Source organism: Carcharodon carcharias, chromosome 16, assembly GCF_017639515.1.
Source record: "Carcharodon carcharias isolate sCarCar2 chromosome 16, sCarCar2.pri, whole genome shotgun sequence".
In the NCBI taxonomy this organism is placed as follows: domain Eukaryota; kingdom Metazoa; phylum Chordata; class Chondrichthyes; order Lamniformes; family Lamnidae; genus Carcharodon; species Carcharodon carcharias.
Window position 1 is genome coordinate 38860971 of NC_054482.1, and position 21339 is coordinate 38882309.

General features: G+C 47.2%; 1 protein-coding gene across 3 annotated transcripts in view; it reads right to left on the minus strand.

Annotated features, from left to right (window-relative positions):
* Window positions 1-294: 294 nt before the first annotated feature.
* The window catches only part of LOC121288789 (uncharacterized protein KIAA0040), a 32611-nt gene continuing 11566 nt past the window's right edge, over window positions 295-21339 (minus strand). The window contains exons 1-3 of one of the 3 annotated variants that reach the window (XM_041207519.1): window positions 6872-6890; window positions 6461-6651; window positions 295-2767 (exon numbers count right to left, since the gene is read on the minus strand). In XM_041207519.1, the coding sequence (XP_041063453.1) occupies window positions 1951-2241 (291 nt within the window). In that variant the 5' untranslated portion in view covers window positions 2242-2767; window positions 6461-6651; window positions 6872-6890 and the 3' untranslated portion in view covers window positions 295-1950. Of the gene's footprint in view, window positions 2768-6460; window positions 6749-6871; window positions 6891-21339 lie in introns of those variants that run through there. The other 2 variants (XM_041207518.1, XM_041207517.1) reach the window with 2 other exon arrangements.

The window sequence follows — 21339 nt, forward strand, 5'->3', positions numbered from 1 at the left end:
CTGAATACAAGTAAATCCTGGAACCTGAAATGAGAGAAACCCCAGACCCTGAATAGAGAGAGATCCTGAATATAGAGTGACCCTAGACCCTGAGTAGAGAGAGACCCAGGACCCTGAATACCCAGACCTGATGTTAACTGAACTTTGGTCCCTGTTTTGGTGTGATGTGGCTATCTGTGATTTTTTGTTGTCCAGTGTCGGATATTGTCTCATGCTGCAATTTGTGACATTTGTTGTGCGAGATGTTTCATCATGACATTTTGAAGTGGGACAGACTGAGATATGACAGCTCCATTTTGTACAAGATTGGTCCATTTGGAATTTATTCAATATATAATATTTCTGTAGAAATGGGTTTTTAACAAAGTGAACACTACAACTCGATAGAAGCAACTCTCAATCTTTTCTTTCAATATATTTACCTATATCTGTATTGATCTCAAGAAAATAGAAGATATTTTATATAAAATCTAAACACAGAAAACTCTGCCTTCAATATCAGTACATGTTCCCAGTGGCTCCCAGTGTTGGAGGGTATGTATATGAGAGGGCAATTATGTTGCTGTTTAAATATCCCAGCCCCAACACTGTGAAATGCTGCAGTCACTTTAAATTCCATATTTCACAACATTACACACACGATTCAGCTTGAAAGTTTCCAGCAGCTTGTTCTCAATCATACTGATCCACACTATGCATTAGCTGCTAAAGGGCAATCTGTAACAGTCTGAGGGGTTTGTGTCTGATGGACACTGCAGAGTGGCAACACAAGCATTTTGGGTGTCAGGACTGGCAAGGCCAGCATTTATTACCCATGAACTTTCAGAGGGCTATTGCTGTGGGGCTGGAGTCACATGTAGGTTTTCAGACATCCAGCTACATTAATAGCTTCATAATCACTATTATATTATTAACTGAATTTAAACTCCACCAGCTGCTGTGGTGGAATTTGAACCCATATCCCCAGAGAATTAGGCTAGACCTCTGGGTTACTAGCTCAGTGACATCACCACTGTGCCACCATCTCCCCATAATTCTTCACATAGGCATTTGGTGATAAGCTTCAAATAGAACCATTAATCTAACCCATTCAAATGGGGAGTATTTTAAGGAGAAGCAGTATTATTGGGCTAAAGCTCTAAAGCACCAGCTCTGAGTGCTGCTTCTGTGCTGCTACTTTTTCAGTAATTCTGCTGCAATTCAGTGCAATTTCCAAATGAACATTTACAAGCACAACTGACGGTCGAATTGAGGAGCTGGAAGAATACTGATTGTCTCTGGGAGTTAGCAAGGGATTTGAGGCACCTCCTCTGAAAAAAGGAGTGGTCCAATTAAAAACATCTTTGGAATTGTGGTACTGTTTAAATAACCCTCCTCTACCTTCAGCCCCAGCCCTGTGAAATGCTGCAGTCGCTTTAAATTCCATACTTCACAACAATTACATTATACATACTCATCACACTATGTACACTGGGCACATTGTACACTAGTCACAGTGTACACTACAGGCACAATGTACACTACAGTCACGTTGCATACACATAATAAGCACTGGTCACATTGTACACAAAACAACAGACATACATATACAGATGTACAAACTGTGGTCACAGTTAACAGACATCCAGATGCAATTGTAAACAGCGTAGTTGAGAGCAGTTGAGAGTACAATGCAGAATCTGGATTCTCATGGCAAGCGACTCACGCAGCCACTGCTGTGATATAATGACCAGTGCACAGTGAAGCGACATTGCAATATCTGAAACCCAGTGAGTGACTTCATCCCACAACAACCAGCACAACAGAAGTGGGCAATCTGTAAATGTCTCCCAAGCGACAGCAACCAAAGTAAGAAGAGGTCTCTCCAGATCCATGTGGTCTGAAGTCCTGTTCTCCAAAGAGGAAGGAGGGGGCCGTGCATACACTGACACCGAGACCCAGGACGCTGTGTTACACTGGCACTGAGAGACTCTCCATCATGATTGGCTGCGGCTGGCTTGGAATCCAAAGGTCGTCTAGTTTCTTCTTCTTGTTTGTCTCTTGCTGCCGATGACAACACTTGCAGCAAGACTCCCGACCACAACAACACCAGTGACAGCAGAGGCACACAGCAAGAATCAGCAGCAACAGGGGCAGAATCAAGAGAATCACCAAGCAGATAGAGTTATACACCCCCTCATTGTGCTTCACTACAATCAACTCCCACATCGACTTAATGAATGAGCCCACAGAATCCAGCATTCTTACACCGTGCTTGTTCTGTCCACGGTAAGACAGAGGGAATGCTCACACACTCACATACACAGGTATAGGGTACAGGCAGAGGGAATGCCCACACTCTCACATACACAGGTACAGGGTACAGGCAGAGGGAATGCTCACACTCTCACATACACAGGTACAGGGTACAGGCAGAGGGAATGCCCACACTATCACATACACAGGTACAGGTTACAGGCAGAGGGAATGCTCACACTCTCACATACACAGGTACAGGGTACAGGCAGAGGGAATGCCCACACTCTCACATACACAGGTACAGGGTACAGGCTGAGAGACCGCTCCCACATACACATATGCACACACACGTAGGTCACAGGCAGGGAAAATGGTCAGACTCTCACACAGACAGCTCCCACTTTCTGCTCATGGGGTACCAGACCATAAACTATCTGATTGATCCCAAGGCCGTAGAGAGATCTTCAGGAGCCTCAACTGGAACAGTAAAATGTCTCTGCTTCACCTGGAAAGCTGTCCTACGTAGCTCCTGAAAGAAAGAAGCAGTAAATCATTGCAAACCAAAACCGAACTGGCCGCACTAACTAACAGAGATAGGGTGTGCTCACTCCTGAAGACCCCCACCCCACTGCCAAATAATCCCACATATTCCCCCCAAAACCCCCATATCCCACACACCCACCACCCTTCCATATCCCCCATATCCCACAAACCCACCATCCCCCATATCCTTCAACCCCACACACCCATCAACCTCCCATAACCCACCACCCCCCATATCCCTCAATCCCACACACCCACCATCCCTCCAGATCCCCCACATCCCACACACCCATCATCCCCCCCATAACCTTCAATCCCACACATGCACCATCTCCCCATATTCCCCCATATCCCACACACCCATCAACACCCCCATAACCCACAAACCCACATCACCCCTTATCCCCCCTATCCCACGCACCCGCCATATCCCCCATATCCCCCAAACCCACCATCCCCCTCATATCCCTCAATCCCACACACCCATCATCCCCTCATATCCCACACACACCATCCTCGTATATCCCTCAATCCCATCTCTCCTCCTCGCCCCATCCAGGATGAGTATATATCGGCCAGTGGAAAGCACTCTATTTATCAAATAAAATCGCCATGGTGACGAGCAGTGTGAGATAATGCAAAGCTAAAGGAAAGAGCAAATAAAATGTGAAGAATCGTGTAGATCCAGGGGTGCATGAATAATACAGCAACTAGCAAAGGAAAACAAGGAAGATAGTCAGAGCCGTAAAAGGAAATTCCAATGGAAACACAAATTATATCATGATTAACTTAAAATGGTTTTACAAAACTAAAAAGGCAAGGGTAATGTGGGCCATTGAAAAACAGATTGGTAATTTGCAAATTTGAATAAAGTAATGGGAGGTTTGTGGAATAATTACATTGTGTCAGTCTGCACAGCTGAGGAAGAGGATAATGTACCTGACTTTCCAGGGAAATTAAAAATGTATCAACGACTGGAACTCAAGTTAGGAAATAGTGTTCAAAAAATAATAGCCCTAAAGGCTGACAAATGCCCTGGAGATGACTGATTCTACCCTTGGTTTTCGACGGAAAGTAAGCAAAGAAACTGCAGGTAGTTCAGCTGTAACCTTCCAAAACATACTTCATTCATGAATGGTTCCTTCAGGTTGGAAAGTTGTCACTGTAACTCCATTATTTAAGGACGGCGTGAGAAAGTAACTAAGAAATGACAGAGTTATTGGTCAAAAATCTGCTGTCGGGAATTTATGGGAACCTGTAATGAAAAACATAGTAACTGAGAGAAACTTCAGCTGTAAAGGGGCAGATCATGAAAATGAACCTAAGTAAGCAATGTAACAAAAGTAATTATCTTTGAAGGTAACAGGACATATTGAAAGTGTGTTTAGTAAAGCAGATAGGATTGGGCTTCATAAACAGAGGTATTGGGTACAAAAGTGGGGAAGTTATGCTGAACCTTTATAAAGCTCTGGTTAGGCCCCAACTAGAATATTGTGTCCAGTTCTGGTCACCACACTTTAGGAAGGAGGTGAGGGTCCTTGAGAGGGTGTGGAGGAGATTTACTGGAATAGTTCCAGGGATGAGGGAATTTAGTTACAAGGTTAGGTTGGAGAAGCTGGGGTTGTTCTCTTTGGAGCCAAGGAGATTGAGAGGAGATTTGATAGAGGGGTACAAGATTAGGACAGGTTTATATAAGGTAGACAAAGAAAAGCTGTTCCCATTGGCTGATGGTACAAGGACTGGGGGACACAGATTTAAGGTTTTGAACAAGAGATACAGGGGGAATGTGAGGAAGAACTTGTTTATACAGCGAGTGGTAATGTCCTGGAACTCGCTGCCCACGAGGGGGGGTGGAAGCAGAGACGATGAATAATTTCAACAGGAAATTGGATGGGGACATGAGAGAAATAAACTTCCAGGGACACGGGGATGGGGCTGGCGGGGGGGAGAATAAGACCAACTGGATTGCTTCATGGGCGACCAGCATGGACTTGATGGGCTGGTTGGCCTTTTTTGTGCTGCAATGACTCTTTGACTAGAAGACAGAATAATCTGTGGATGGACTTCCAAAAGGCATTTAATAAAGTTCCATGCAGAAGACAGTTAGCGAAAACTAAAGTTCAAGGAATTGAAGGCAATTTATTGGATGGGTTTGGAGGTTGGTTAGTTGGTAGAGGACGGAGAGCAAGGGTAATAGGATTGTACTCAATGTGGAAGGAAAAAGCGGTTCTAGGAGCTCAATTCTTCACTACATATAACATATTAATGACTTAGGTACCACAGTTCAGAACTACAAATATAGCTGTAAAAGTATCGAGGCATTGATAAACAATGTGCCTCAACCAAGCATTGGCCGATGGGTTCCAACACAGTGAATTGTGATGCCACCAATTTTGGACTGAGAGAGGATTGGATCCCAGTATCTTTTAAATAAAAAATAACTGGGAACTGTGAAAGCCCCAAAGAGATCTAGAGATTCATATACACAGATCACTAAAGTATAACTGCTGAGAACAAAAATAATCAAAGGTTATTGGAAGGTTGGCCTTTATAATTGCAGGGTTAGAATATAAAGGGGAAACTTCTACAGTTACACAAATTGCTGGTTGGAGCACATCTGGAGTACTGGGAGCAGATCTGTACATAGCCCGAGTGAGAACACATCTGGAGTGCTGGGAGCAGTTCTGTACATAGCCCGAGTGAGAACACATCTGGAGTGCTAGGAGCAGTTCTGTACATAGCCCGAGTGAGAACACATCTACAGCACTGGGAGCAGATCTGTACATAGCCCAGGTGAGAACACATCTGGAGTGCTGGGAGCAGTTCTGTACATTACATCTTAGGAATGATAGAAATGATACATTGACCTCTGTATGGCGCAGGTGCACCTAGACGTGAAGCGTTAGCTTATAAAGGGAGATTAAGTAAACTTGTCTTGTGTTTTCAGGATTACTTGGGTGATTTGTTTGAGGTTTTTAGGATTTTGAAAGGAATTGATGGAAATCTTTTTGCTGGTGGAAGAGGACAAAGAAACAACATCTTAAAGTCAGGTCTCGAACATTGAGGAGGGAAATTAGGAAACAATTTATCACAGAATTGGGTAGAAGAGTTGTGAATCTTTCTCCAATCAAAAGCAGCCGATGCTATGGTTCAATCCATAAATTTACATCGATCGATTGTCGACAGTCAAGGAATATGGAAGCATGGTAGCTGGATAGAGCTAGGCCATGGGGCAGCCATCATCTCACTGAATGACAGAAGAAGCTTGAGAGGTTAAACGGCTTCCTTCAGTTTTCATCTTCCTATATCCCTCAACCCTACCTGGCCACCTTCTCACTAATGCTGAGACAAGAATGAATCATTGTCTTTTATTCACTGTGTTCTGCATCTGTACAGGAGCTGCCACAACACAAGGGCTGCACAGTACCAGTGGGGAGTGAATCATTTCATCCGATACACATCATGAGAAGTAAGTGATAAAATGTGAAGTGAATAGTGCGTGTGCCTTTAAGATAAAACAATGAGCCCACGATCGAGTTAAACTTCAGAGACTGTGATCCCAATCACTGTTCTGTCACCCCACCCTCATATAAACAGGCCTAGACCCACCTGGGCAGGCCGCAGTCTCAACTTGTTGTAATGCTCAGCGCTAACTCTTTGCTGCTTAACTGAGACTCACCTCATCGGTTCAGCTTGTGAGACAGCTCGATGATACTTTTGAAAGCTTTGCTTTTTCTGGTCTACTCTGCCTCCTCACTGCTCAGGTGGTGGCATCTAGTAGTGGCTGTGGGAGTGGAGATGACAGCTCTCTCTCTCTCTCCTGCTCACTCTCGGCCTCTCGCTGTGTGTGTCGGAGTTCACTCTGTGCTCCTGTGGTCAAAAAGTTTGATGCTTTAACATCTGACGTCAAGACTCACATACTGACTAAAACTTCCTGTTTATTTCATCAAACTGAGGCCTGCTCTGAGAGAAAAAAAATATTTTTATTTTCGGGCCAGTGAGAGAGCAAGTCTCATTTGGTTGTATTTTCTGTTGATTAAGGGCTATTTTTAGCTGGCCTGTGCTAACTTTAGATTCTAAGAAATCTGACCTTAGCTCACAATGCGCTCTCAAGAGAACTTCAGTACTTTTAACATAAACCCAAATGGTAGTGCTGGCAAAATGACTACAGTGTTATGGAATTCAGCTCCTGGCAAGCTAGGGCTGAGGGACTGTGTGCAAGTATAAGGTTCTGATTCAGCAGCACAGGCATATTCAATATGTGACCAGTCAGCCAAGCAATTCTAACAATTCCCCTCTTTCACAGCCTGTTTGAGGTGGAGGTGCAAGTTGGGGGCGGAGGTGGGTGGGGAGAAGGGGAGGAGCAATGTCGAGGCTGGTGAGCCCTCACATTAAAACCAGGAAGCAGGAGACAATGAACAAGAAAGAGAGACGGAGAGACAGAAAGAGCAGAGCGAAGCAGGCAGAGGGAGAGAGAGAGAGCAGAGAGGGATGCAGAAAGATCAGCAAAGGAGAGGGAGAGCAGAGAGGGAGATAGGGAGACAGACACATTCAAGAAAGATAGAGAGAGAACAGTGAGGGAGTGAGAGAGAGAGAAGAGGGAGTGAGAGCAGAGGGAGAGCGAGAGCAGAGTGGGAGATAGAGAGAGAGGGACACACACACAAGATGGGGGGAGAGAGGACAGAGAGGGAGAGAAAGAAGAGGGATTGAGAGCAGAGAGGGAGTGAGAGCAGAGAGGGAGTGAGAGCAGAGAGGGAGGTAGAGAGAGAGAGAGATACACACACAAGGGGGAGAGAGAGAGAGAGAAGGGGGAGTGAGAGCAGAGAGGGAGTGTGAGAGAGAACAGAGAGGGATAAAGAGCACGGAGAGGGAGAGAGCAAGAGAGAGACAGAAGATGGAGTGAGAGCAGAGAGGGAGAAAGAACAGAGAAGGTGTGAACAGAAATGGAGAGAAAGCAGAGACCTAGAGAGAGAACAGAGATGGGGAGAGAGCAGAGATTAAATGAGATAAAGGGAGAGAGCGGGGAGAATGGCATAAGAGGGCAAGAGAGAGACAGCAGAAAGGGAGAGAGGTGGGAGAGAGAAGGAAAGGTGGCAGAGAGAGGGAGAGGTGGCAGAGAGGGAGAGAAGGCAGATAGAAGGAGAGCGAGCTGGGATGTGAAGGGGGAGAGAGCAGAGGGAGAGGAGGAATGGTGAGAAAGAAAATAAGTAAACAGGACAATAACAGAAAAATGAGAGAGGAACAGCAAAGATAAAATAGAGAGGAACAGCAGAGATAAACAAGAGAGGAATAGCAGAGATAAGCAAGAGAGGAATAGCAGAGATAAACTAGAGAGGAATAGCAGAGATAAACTAGAGAGCAATAGCAGAGAAAAGCTAGGGAGGAATAGTGGAGAAACTAGAGAGGAATAGAAGAGATGAACTAGGGAGGAATAGCAGAGATAAAGTGGAGAGGAATAGCAGAGATAAACCAGAGAGGAATAGCAGAGATGAACTAGGGAGGAATAGCAGAGATAAAGTGGAGAGGAGTAGCAGAAATAAACTAGAGAGAAAGAGTAGCGATAAACTAGCGAGGAATAGCAGGAATAAACTGGAGGGGAAGAGCAGAGGTAAACTCAAGAGGAATAGCAAAAATAAACTAGACAGGAACAGCAGTTATAAACGAGATATTAACAGCAGAGATAAATGAGAGGGGAATAGTAGAGATAGAATAGAGAGGAAATGTAGAGATAATCTAGAGACTAATAGCAGAGATGAACTAGAGTGGAATAACTGTGATAAACTAGAAATGAATCGCAGAGATATACTAGAGAAAAATTGCAAAGAAACTAGAGATGAATAGCAGAGATGAATTAGAGAGGAATAGCAGAAATAAACCAGAAAAGAATTGCAGAGTAACTAGAGATGAATAACAGTGATAAACCAGAGAGGAATAGCAGAGATGAAGTAAAGGAGAATAGCAGAGATAAATTAGAGAGTAAAAACAGAGATGAACTACAGAGGAATAGCAGAGAAAGTAGGATGGATTAGCTAAGATAGAATAAAGCCGAATTTCAGAGATAAAATAAAGGGGAATAGCAGAGAATCTGGGGAGGAATAGCAGAGAATCTGAGGAGGAATAGCAGAGAATCTGGGGAGGAATAGCAGAGAATCTGGAGAGGAATAGTAGAGTTAAACCATAGGGGAATAGGAGAGAAAAACTAGAGAGAATAGCAGAGATAAACTAGAGAAGAATAGCGGAGATAAACTAGAGATGAATAGCAGAGAAAAACTAGGGAGGAATAGCAGAGAAAATCTAAAGGGAATTGCAGAGAAACTAGAGAGGAGTAGAAGACATAAACTAGAGCAAAAGAGTAGAGATACACTAGTGAGGAATAGCAAAAATAAACTGGAGGGGAAGAGCAGAGATAAACTAGAGAGGAATAGCAAAAATAAACCAGACACGAGTAGCAGTTATAAACTAGATAGTAACAGCAGAGATAAATGACAGGAGATAGCAGAGATAGAATAGAGAGGAAATGCAAAGATAAACTAGAGAGTAGAGCTAAACAAAAAAGTAAATCAGAGATAAACTAGATAGAAATCGCACAAACTCAAGAAGAATGTCGGAGATAAACTAGAGAGGAATGTCAGAGATAAACTAGAGAGGAATGTCAGACATAAACTATAGAGGAATGTCAGAGATAAACTAGAGAGGAATGTCAGAGATAAACTAGAGAGGAATGTCAGAGATAAGCTGGAGAGGAATAACAGAGATAAAGTAGTGAGGAAAGTCAGAGATAAGCTGGAGAGGAATAGCAGAGATAAAGTAGAGAGGAATGGCTGAGGTATAGTGGAGAGAAATAGCAGATATAAAGTAGAGAGATATAGTCAAAGTATAGTGGAGAGAAATAGCAGAATCGAGGCAAACCAGAGTACAATCCCTCTCTGTCTCTCTGTGCCTCTCTCTTTCTCCCCATGCTTTCTCTCTCTCTGTCTCTCTAACTCTCCCTGTCCCTCTCTAGTGAGAGATAGAGAGATAGAAAGAGATTGTGCTTTGGTTTGCCTCGATTCTGCTATTTCTCTCCACTATACCTTGACTATATCTCTCTATTTTATATCTGCTATTCCTCTCCACTATACCTTAGCTATTCCTCTCTACTTTATCTCTGCTATTCCTCTCCAGCTTATCTCTGACTCTCTAGTTTCTCACTCCTCCTCTCTCTCCTTATGTCTCCCTCCCTCTGCCTCCCTCTATCATTCCTCTTTACCTCTGTCTGTTTCTCAGTCTCTCTCTCTCTCACTCTCTCTCTCTCCCTGTCTCTCCCTGTCTCTGCCTCCCTGTCTCTCTCTCCCTTCCTGTCTCCCTCTCTCTCTCTCTGTGATAAACTTGGTGTACTGGACAGGTTTCTTGTTAGAAACAGTGAACTTTATTTCCAGAGCTCCTGTTGAGGCTACATGCTGGGACCAGGTCCATGACTAGAAAGCTCTGCTCCTTATTTTTTTATTTTAAAAATCTTCAGAGCTGCCTCAGGGAGCTTTTACTGAGTGCACCTCCGCATTCGTCCTCCTCCCCCAGCACTGCCCCTCCCCCTCCACACAGGCAGCGCTGCAGCGTGCGATTCACGCTGGCTGGCCAACTAATGCGTGAAATCACAGTGGGGGCCCAATCGCGGCCGGCAGCTCCGCTCCGCTCCTAAAGTTACCCGCGCTTAGGGCTGATTTGTTCGTACTGTAACATGTTCCCCAAAACAGTATGGAAAGCTTTACTTACAATTACTACATTCCTCCCCGTTTAATTTTGTTTTACGTCTCTTATTTACAAGAATATCTTAATCCAAGACATATGCAAATATACACAATTCATGCGATTATAGATTAAGTCTCTGAGGTGGTTTTCTAACTTAGTTAGAGTGACGTAGCTCTAAAACTTGAGATTTCATCACTGGATCGACTTGGTCAGGCTCTGCAGCATCAGGGACATTCTTAGACAATGGCAGTTCAGAATTATTCACTTCAACAGAGACATCAGGGCCAGGATTTTCCAGTTGATGGTGGGGGCGAGCGGGAGCGTCCACGAAATGCACTGCCGGCCGCGATCGGGCCCTGACTGACTAGATGAATTCAATTTCTTTTAACCAATCATGGCCCAAAAGACTAGATCCTTCACCTGTTACAACAGTTACTGGAAGCTGGGCTGTTTGTGGCCTATAGGACACAGGTCCTGTGGTGATGCCTTTCACCTGTATTGACTGTCCTGTGTAGGTCTTCAGATGAGCTGTGGTTTGCTCCAGGTTCAGTGACTGGATACCTTCATTATCTATTTAAACATGTGTTCTCCCACCACTGTGTTCGATGCTCTCCTGTCTACCTCCGTGAAGAGAGGCTTCCCATTCACTTGCAGGGTGACGATGATTGGTTCAGTTTTTACTGCTTTGACATTGTATAGGGAATAGATATCTGTATCAGCAGCTTCTGTTTCTGCTCTATTGCACACTTCAATCATCTTGGTCTGCTGTCTGATTGGCTGTCTCAATTTCATCCTGCATTGCTTTATTACATGCCCTTTTTGTGGCAGTAGTGGCATTCTGCCTCTTTAAATCTGCAGGTTTCCGGTACATGGTTATCCCCACGTCGGTAACAGAGTAATTTCTGAATCGCTGGTGACATGCTTCCGCTATGCCTTTTATTTTTTGAGCCGTAGAGACTGCCTGCCACCTCACGGCTGTCTCTCTGGTTTTCGTGCCATGTCCGGCTGTAGGTTCCCACCCCATCTGAAGAACGGTGCCATGTTGCACTCTCTGTAAAGCCCGCAAGTCCCTCTCAGCACTCTCCATTGCTAGTGCTATTTCCATGGTGCGCTTCAAATCATTGTTAACTTCTGCAAGTAAATGGCATGAAATGGCATCGTTTTGAACTCTACAAACCAACCGGTCTCGCAACATGTCATTGAATGTATCTCTGAAGTTGCAGTGCTCAGTCAGCTGCTTCAACTTTGCGATATACGTTGTGATGGACTCACCCAGGGCCCTTACTCTGGAGTTCAACTTAAACCTCTGCATAGCTACCAATGGCTTCAGCTGAAAATGTGTCTTCATGAGGTCTATCAACTTGTTAAAAGATTTAGAATTGGGCGCATTCGGGGCCATCAGGCTACGGATGAGGTTTATATTTCTTGCTACCACAGACTGTTAAAAGAATTGCTTTTTGCTTCTCCTCCACTTTTATTTCATTCGCCACAAAATAAAAACCTAGGTGCTCTATGTACTGGCTCCAATCTTCCATTGACAAGTCATAAGGGTCGATTCCGCCGAAAAGTGGCATGGTGAGTAAACTTTTCTTTCTTCCCATAAAAATTGAAATACTCACATTCAGGAGGCGAGGTGCAGCATTGGAGCTACTCATCCACGTCGCCAATTGTAATCAACTTGGTGTATTGGACACAGTCAGAAACAGTAAACTGTATTTCCAGAGCTCCTGCTGAGGCTACATGCTGGGACCAGGTCCACAGCTAGAAAGCTCCGCCCTTAAAGCTACCCGCGCTTAGAGCTGATTTGTCTGTACTGTCACATGATCCCCAAAACAGTATGAAAGGTTTTATTCACAATCACTACACTCGTTCCCTCTCTCCGTCTCTCTCTCTCTCTCCCTCCCTCACTCACCCTTTGATTCTCTTTCCTTATCTCTCTTCCTGTCTCTGTGTCCATCTCTCTCTCCTTGCTTCTCTCCCTCCTTGTGTCTCTCTCTCTTGTTCTCTCCGTCTTGTTCTCCCTGTGTCTCCCTTTCTGCCTCTCTCTTCCTCTCCCTCCTTCTCTCTCTCTTTCTCCCTGTCTCTCTCCCCTTCTCCCTGTCTCTTTCCCTTTCTCCTTGTCTCTCTTCCTGTCTCTCTCTCACTCCCTGTCTCAGTCTCTCTGTCTCTCTCTCTCGCTGTCTTTCTCCCTTCCTGTCATCTCTCTTTCTGTCTCTTTCTCTCTCCCTCACTCTCACTCTCTTTCTCTCTCCCTGCCTCCTGCCCTGCCTCCCTCTGTCTCTATCTCTCTTTCCTCACTTTCTCCCTCTCTGTCACTCTGTCTCTCTCTCCCTCTCACCTTCCCTGTGTCTCTCTTTCTGCGTCTCTCCTTCTCCCCTTCTCTCTCTCTCTCTCTGTCTCTCTCTGCCCGTCTCGCTATCTCACTCCCTGTCTTTTTCTCTCTCTCACTCTCTCTGTCTTTCTTCCTCCCTCCCCCTCTCTCTCTCTTTCCATGTCTCTCCCTCCCTCTGTCTTTCTCCCTCCCTTTCTCTCTTCCTTTCTCCCTGTCTTTGGGTGGAATTTTCGGAGCCCGCTGATGGTGGGTGTGATGGGTGGTGTGCATGGAAAATATGGTGGGACCCACTTCATGATGACGTGAAGTCAGGTTGCGATCTTCCGCTCAGCCCGCTGATGGTGGGCCAGGTTTCCCGCCATTGGTTGGCGGGGAGCTAATTGTAATACATCAGCATATAATTAGAAGGCCATCCCGCCAGGCTCTCGGAACCCCGCCGTATCGTCTGTCCACATTGGCGGGAAAGCACGCCGACATGTTCCACAACAGCACACAGGCGGCCTTCACTCTGAGGAACTGAGGTGAGTGAGCAGCAGAGTTCACACAGCTCGCCTGTAGTTTACAGGCCTTAGGATGCCGGGGGGGGGGTGGCAAGGGGCAACTGATGCCCAGCCTCGGAGGCGACTGCTGAGGGGGCGTGGTCTAGTGCTGCCCTGGCACTGCATCTCGCGAACAGGCAATTGCGGTGGGGGGCAGGGCAAGCAAGGGAAATGGCCATGCTTTAGGGACCTGTATAAACTGACCTTGCCTCTGCAACTAAGACACATCAGGCACAGCCACAGTGTTATGATTGGTGTCAGGCTCCTAACGTTCCCACCCATGCAAACAACGGCCAAAGGGCCACCAAGTGTTCCATACCTTACCCCCCCTCAAATCTCCCCACACTCCCTGGCTTAGACTGCGAGTCCCCACCACTTTATTGCACTGCGGAGCAGTTGGACTGCACAGATTGTAAAATCTCCTCGCCAATGCTGGCCATGTAGCAGTCACTGCTGGAGGTGCTCACATCTCGGTTTGGACTGGTCTCTCCCATGTCGCAGAGTTACAGGGCAGCCTTGCAGCGCATTCATCTCTGGCCATCCAAGGGGTGACCAGCACTCTCCGGGAAGCATTAAGGGGCAGTCACACGGGGCCAGGAAAGGTACTAGGTACAGCCATGATAACCATGCCGCTCTCTCTTTTTCATGCTGCAGGAGGACTACATCAGGATCATGGATCCTGTGACCTAGCTGTAAGCCTGATGGCCCACAGAGACAGTAGAAGATGGAGGAGAGAGTGAGTGAGGCTCCTGGCTGGGCATCATGAAGTGGGTCTCGCCATATTTTCCATGCACACCACCCATCACACCCACCATCAGTGGGCTCAGAAAATTCCACCCAAAGATAGGGAGAAAGGAAGAGAGAAAGGGAGGGAGAAAGACAGAGGGAGGGAGAGACATGGAAAGAGAGAGAGAGGGGGAAGGAGGAAGAAAGACAGAGAGAAAGAGAGAGACGACAACAACTTTGTGCATTTCGCCCGGGACAAGGACAGCCAGGATGCAAAGGCCATTGGATTCTCTCGGATCTCAGGTTTCCCAAATGTGCCAGGTGTGATCGACTTCACTCATGTGGTGCTCAGATCTCCCTCATAACATAGGGTCAACTACATCAACCGCAAGGGCTTCCACTCTCTGAATGTGCAGTTGGTGTGTGACCACCACAAACACATCCTGCAGGTCTGCGCACGGTTTCCAGGGAGTGTCCATGACTCCTACATCCTGAGTCGCTCACAGATCCCTGAAGTCTTCCAGGGTCCACAGAAGCTGCAGGGTTGGCTCCTCAGGGACAAGGGCTACCCACAGAGGCCGTGGCTGATGACACCCGTGAGGCAGCCTCAGACTGCAGCAGAGCGACTCTATAATGAGGCTCATGCTGCAACTCACAACCTGGTGGAGCAGACCTTTGGGATGCTGAAGATGAGGTTCCGGTGCCTAGGCCGGTCTGGTGGAGCCCTGCAATACAGTCCGCAGAGGGTATCACACAACATCATCGTCTGCTGCACCCTTTACAACCTGGCGCTCCAACAGGGAGTGGAGCTGCCTGAGGAGGAGATGGAGGAGCTGGAGGTCTCCTCCAATGAGGAGGACGTTGATGGGGTTGAGGGTGAGGGGGTCCTTGAAGGCAACGATGACGGAGATGAGGCCCTCGTACTGGCCAGACGAGGCAGGAACACTCGGGAGACCCTCATAGCTGCCAGATTTGTGGAGGATAATGACGACATACTGTGATGTGTCCCCATAGATTCTCACATCACACCTGGGAACGTTTGACTCCAATCTGGATTATGGTACTGTGGATACCCTCTGTGTGAAAACTCCTGTCATGGAGATGCAGTGGAGGCCCTAATAGTCACTCGATCGCAGGAGGATGATGACAACATACAATGAGGATACTCCATAGATCTTCACACAGCCTCTGAGAATGTCTGACTCCTGTCTGGCCGAGAGCAGCTCCCTTGTGCTCTGTAATCAGGGTCAAGTCATAGAGACACAGCCATGAAACTTTAGATGCATCTGATGCTTTGTCCACCTTCAGCACCTGAGCCCCTCAGGAGCTGGTGCACAGCGTCACTGGTCACAGATGCTGAAGAGATGGGGACAGCCCCACCGTAAAGGTACTGAGAGCACACAGAGAGAATGAGAGAACTCTGTGCCACCTGCCCACTACATTCTGGCAGCAATGACCAGCACCGCCGAGGTGCAGGCATCAGTAATGTTTCCAGGGAGTGTGAGGCTGGACCATCACTGTGGTCTGAAGGCTGCACAGAGCACAGGGAAGAGGCTCTGGACTGAGACACTTGCCTTTATCTTGTACAGAAAGCAAGGAGAGATAATTAGTGTGTGGCAGTGGCCTGTGAAGGAGGACACATCACTCACAGCATGGTTATCTGGTGGATGTTGCACTGCTGGATCCTCACTTGGTAGAGCAGCACTGACCTCACTGTCAGTACAGGACCGGTCCCGGTCATCGCTGGCCAGCTGGATGGCTCTGTTTTCGAATTCTGTCAGAACTTTGATTTTTGGCATCCCTCCACCTGTCTGCGACCTTTCCCTCCTGTTGTGTGCCAGCTTGTCCTGTATGAATAGAGATGGGGAGAGTGTAAGCAGGATGCCTGTCAGGCCAGGTGATAAGTGTTTCTGGTCTGTGTGGGTGGTGAGTGGTGCCATGGACAGGATGAGGACAATGATGGTGAGTGTGAGAGAGTGAATGGTGATGTCCCCTGAACTGGCAGTGAGTGAGGGCCCTGTGGGTGTGTGATGGGTTTGTGAGTGTGTGAGTTGAGAGTGATGAGAAGAATGGCGGAACGGAGGAGATTATTCATCCTCTGTGGCACTGGGTGGCTGCCCTCCTCTGCAGGGCATTGGCACCGACCACCGCTGCCACTGTTTCCCAAGCCGGGTTGGTGATGTTGCTGCCCATCCTGTGGTCAGAGCAGGGGTACAGGGTTTCCCGGTGGGCCTCGCTCGAGGGACCCATCATTGAAGTGGGGGAGGGGCTGCAATCTTTTTTCCTTTGCTGATCATGTCTCCCGGGCAGCGGTGGTGAGCTGGTGGTGATGAGCGCTGTGCTGGTGACTGCCTTTTGAAGATGGCGGCCGGCGTGATGTAACAGCGGGGTGATGGCAGGTGGGTGAATGAGAGCCCACCTGCCATGGAAACAGGGTGCTTCGCAGGAGTGAATATATAATGAGGCAGGCTCAGAGTGAAAACCCACCATTCTCATCGGCAGGTAGGACTTCATTTTACCCGCCTGCTACTGCACTTAATTCTGGGAAAATTCCACCATTTGCCTCTCTCCCTCTATCTTGCCCTCCCTCTCTCTGTTCTCTCTCACTCTGACTCTCCCTATCTCTCTGTCTCTCTCTCTCTCGCCCTCTCATTCCCTAGGTCCCTCATTTTGTCTCTTTCTCTCTCAATCCTTCCCTCACTCTCTCTCCTGCCATCACTGTCTATCTCTCTCTGTCTCTATCTCCTTCTCTCTCCCCCTCCCCCTCTCTCGCTATCTCTCTACTATCTATCTCTCTCTCTCTCTCCCCCCGCCGCCTCTCTCCTTCTCCCACACTCCCTTCCTGTCTTTCTCTCTCCTTCCTTCTCTCTCTTTCTTCCTCTCTGTCTCCCTGTCTCTCTCTCTCTCCCAGTCTCCCTCCCTCCCTATCTGTCTCTCTGTCCCTGTCCCTTTCCCCCTTGCTCTCTCTCTACCTCCCATCTCTCTCCATCACTCCTTGCCTCTCTTTTTCTGTCTCCCTGTCTCTCTCTCTCCCCCATCTCTCTCTCTCCCTGTCTCTCTCTTTTTGTCTCTCTCTCTCCCCCCTCTCTTGCCCTGTCCCTCTCTCTCTTTCTCTCTCTTTCTCGATCTCTCCCTGTCTCTCTGTCTCATTATCTCTCTCCCGCTGTTTGTAGTGATGAAAATCTGGCCCCTCCCTTGCACCAACTAGCAATAGAATCAGTCTTTTGACACAATTTCTTGCTCTTTCCCCCAATCTCAGTGATTGGAGGGTTTGTGGACATTAGTGAGTGAGATCAGACTGGTTTAACCAGTCATGCCAAGTATTTGTTATGTTGGGTGGAAGGAGCGAGTCAGTCCCAAGGAATGTACATTCTACAAATATGGAAAAGAACAGAAAGTATCACAATCCACAGGGAGAGCCTATTCTCGAACGACTCCCTCAATCCCGGGCCTGTGAGACAGGAGTGAGTCCTCCCAGAACCTCATGCAACAGGCCAATCCAAACCGCTTTGTCTCCCTCACATCAGTCTCCCGCTCAATCTCAAACACACACACACACACACACAAACAAACACACATTGACACACACACACATTGACAAACTAACACTGACACACACATACACAATGCACACTGACACACACACTCACACCACACAATGGCACACACTCTGACACACACAAACGCACGCACGCACACTGACACACACACACAGACACATGCAAATGCACACACACTGACACACACACAAACATACACACAAACACACTGACACACCCACACACACACACACTGACACATGTGCACACACATACTGACATACACACATTCATACACTGACACACATACACTCATGCACACACATACAAACACACACAAAAACACACACACACTGACACTCACTCACACACACACACTCACATATACTGACACAGACACACACACACTCACTCACACTAACACACACACACACACATACACTCACTCACACTGGCACTCACTCACACACACACACACACTCACACACACTGACACTGACACAACTCACACACACTGACACACACACACTCACACACACACAGACACACTCACACACACTGACACACTCACACATTCACACACAATCACACACACACTCACACACACTCAAACACAATCACACACACACACACACTCACACACACACACTCACACACACTGACACTGACACAACTCACACACACTGACACACACATTCTCACACACACACACACACTCACAAACACACACTTACACACACACACACTGACACACTCACACACTCCCACACAATCACACACACACTCATACACACACTCACACACACTGACACACAAACACTCACACACAATCACACACACACTCACACACGCACTCACACAAACACACACACTCACACACACACACACACACACTCACACACACTGACACACACACACTCACACACAATCACACACACACTCACACACACACACACACACTCACACACACACTCACACACACACACTGACACACTGACACACTGACACACTCACACACAATCACACACACATTCACACACACACTCACACACACACACACTGAAACACTGACACACTCACACTCACACACACACACTCACACACACTCACACACACACACACTCACACACACTGACACACTGACACACACACACACTCACACACACACACACACTCACACACACTGACACACTGACACACACACACACTCACACACACACTCACACACACACATACACGCGCGCTCACTTGGCAGGATTTTCTCTCTGTCGGGCAGGCATGGTGGGCAAGCCTGGGAGCAACTGCAAAAGGATCACTGCCCACAATCGGCTCTAGACCGCGATTTCACGCTGACGGGCCAATTAGCATGCAGCCAGAATGTTGGACGGGCCTTGGCATTTTTTTGGAAACGGGGGGATGAGGTTTCCTCAAGCAAACAAAATAAAAATGAAAAATTTTTAAACTTAATTAATGCCATGTCACTGCTCATGTGACACCGTCAGGTGAGGGGACACAATTTATAACATTTATAAAATCTTTATTAGATTTTTGAAATCTGTTTGTCTCTCTGAGGCAGCTCTGACCAATTTGATTGAATTTTTTGAAGAGGTGACCAGGTGTGTAGATGAGGGCAATGCATTTGATGTAGTCTAATTGGACTTCAGCAAGGCTTTTGATAAGGTCCCACATGGGAGACTGATAATGAAGGTAAGAGCCCATGGGATCCAAGGCAATTTGGCAAATTGGATCCAGAATTGGCTAAGTGGCAGGAAGCAGAGGGCGATGGTCGAGGGGTGTTTTTGTGACTGGATGCCTGTGTACAGTGGGGTTCCACAGGGATCGGTGTTGGGTCCCTTGCTGTTTTGGTATATATAAACAATTTAGACTTGAATGTAGGAGGGATGATCAGTAAGTTCACTTATAACACGAAAATTGCTGAGGTGGTAAATAATGCGGAGGATAGCCTTAGATTACAGAAGGATATAGATGGGCTGGTCAGATGGGCTGATCAGTGGCAAATGGAATTTAATCCTGATAAGTGTGAGGTGATGCACTTGGGCAGGACAAACAAGGCATGGAAATACATAATGAATGGTAGGACCCTGGGAAGTACCGAGGATCAGAGGGACGTTGATGTGCATGTCCACTAAACCCTTAAGCTAGCGGGACAGGTAGATAAGGTGGGTAAGAAAGCATATGGGATACTTGCCTTTATTAGCCGAGGCATTGAATATAAGAGCAAGGAGGTTATGCTGGAACTGTATAAAATGCTGGTTAGGCCACAGTTAGAGTATTGCATGCAGTTCTGGAATCCATATTATAGGAAGGATGTGATTGCACTAGAGAGAGTGCAGAGGAGATTTACCAGGATTTTGCCTGGGCTGGAGAGTTTTAGTTATGAGGAGGGATTGGGTAGACTGGGGTTATTTTCCCTGCAGCAGAGGAGATTGATGGAGGGACATGATTGAGGTGTATAAAATTATGAGGGGCAGAGATAGGGTAGACAGGAAGGAGCTTTTTCCCTTGGTGGAGGGATCAATAACTAGGGGGCATAGATTAAGGTGAGGGGCAGGGGGTTTAGAGGGGGTGTGAGGAAGAATTTTTTTCACCCAGAGGGTGGTGGGAATCTGGAACTCACTGCCTGAAAGGGTGGTAGAGGCAGAAACCCTCATAACATTTAAGAAACATTTGGATGTGCACTTGCGATGCCATGACAGACAAGACTATGGGCCTAGTGCTGGAAAATGGGATTAGAATAGTTTGGTACTTGTTTGACTGGTGCAGACTCGATGGGCTGAAGGGCCTTTTTCTGTGCTGTAGACCTCGATGACTCTCTGACTTTGTGCCTCAGGGAGATTTGCAAGTGCCCACTCATGCGCATGTGCAAAGTTTCATGCTCGGCCTGCTCGCTCTCCTCCCCCACACAGGCACTGCAGAATGCTGCCACTTACATTTCACTCCTTAATTGGCCCCCCCCGCCAGCATGAAATCATCTTCCGGCCCCGCTCGCGGGCAGGGGTAGGCTTCCCGACTGCCCCCTCCCCACCCCAATGAGCCCACCCGACAGGGTGGAAATTCTGCCCACTGCCTCTCTCTCATATTCACTCTCTCACACACACTCACATTCTCACACACACTGTCTCTACCTCTCACACACACTGTCTCGCTCTCTCACTCACACACACTCACATACACACACTGTCAGACAGACACACGCCCACACACACACTGACCAATAGACACACACACACACTGACAGACACACACACACACACTGACAGACAGACAGACACACACACACTGACAGACACACACACACACTGACAGACGGACACACACTCACACACACATTGACAGACAGACACACACACACACTGACAGACAGACACACACTCACACACACATTGACAGACAGACACGCACTGACAGACACATACACACACACTGACAAACACACACACACTCATACACACTGACAAACACACACACAGACACACACACATTAATACATACACACAAACATACACACACGCACAGTCACACACACTGAACTCACACACATACACTCACACTCTCATACAAATTGTCTATCTCTCTCACATACACACACACACACTGCCCCTCTCTCTCTCACACACACACTTGCTCTCACACGCACTGTCTCTCTCTCTCTCTCTCTCTCTCTCACTCTCAC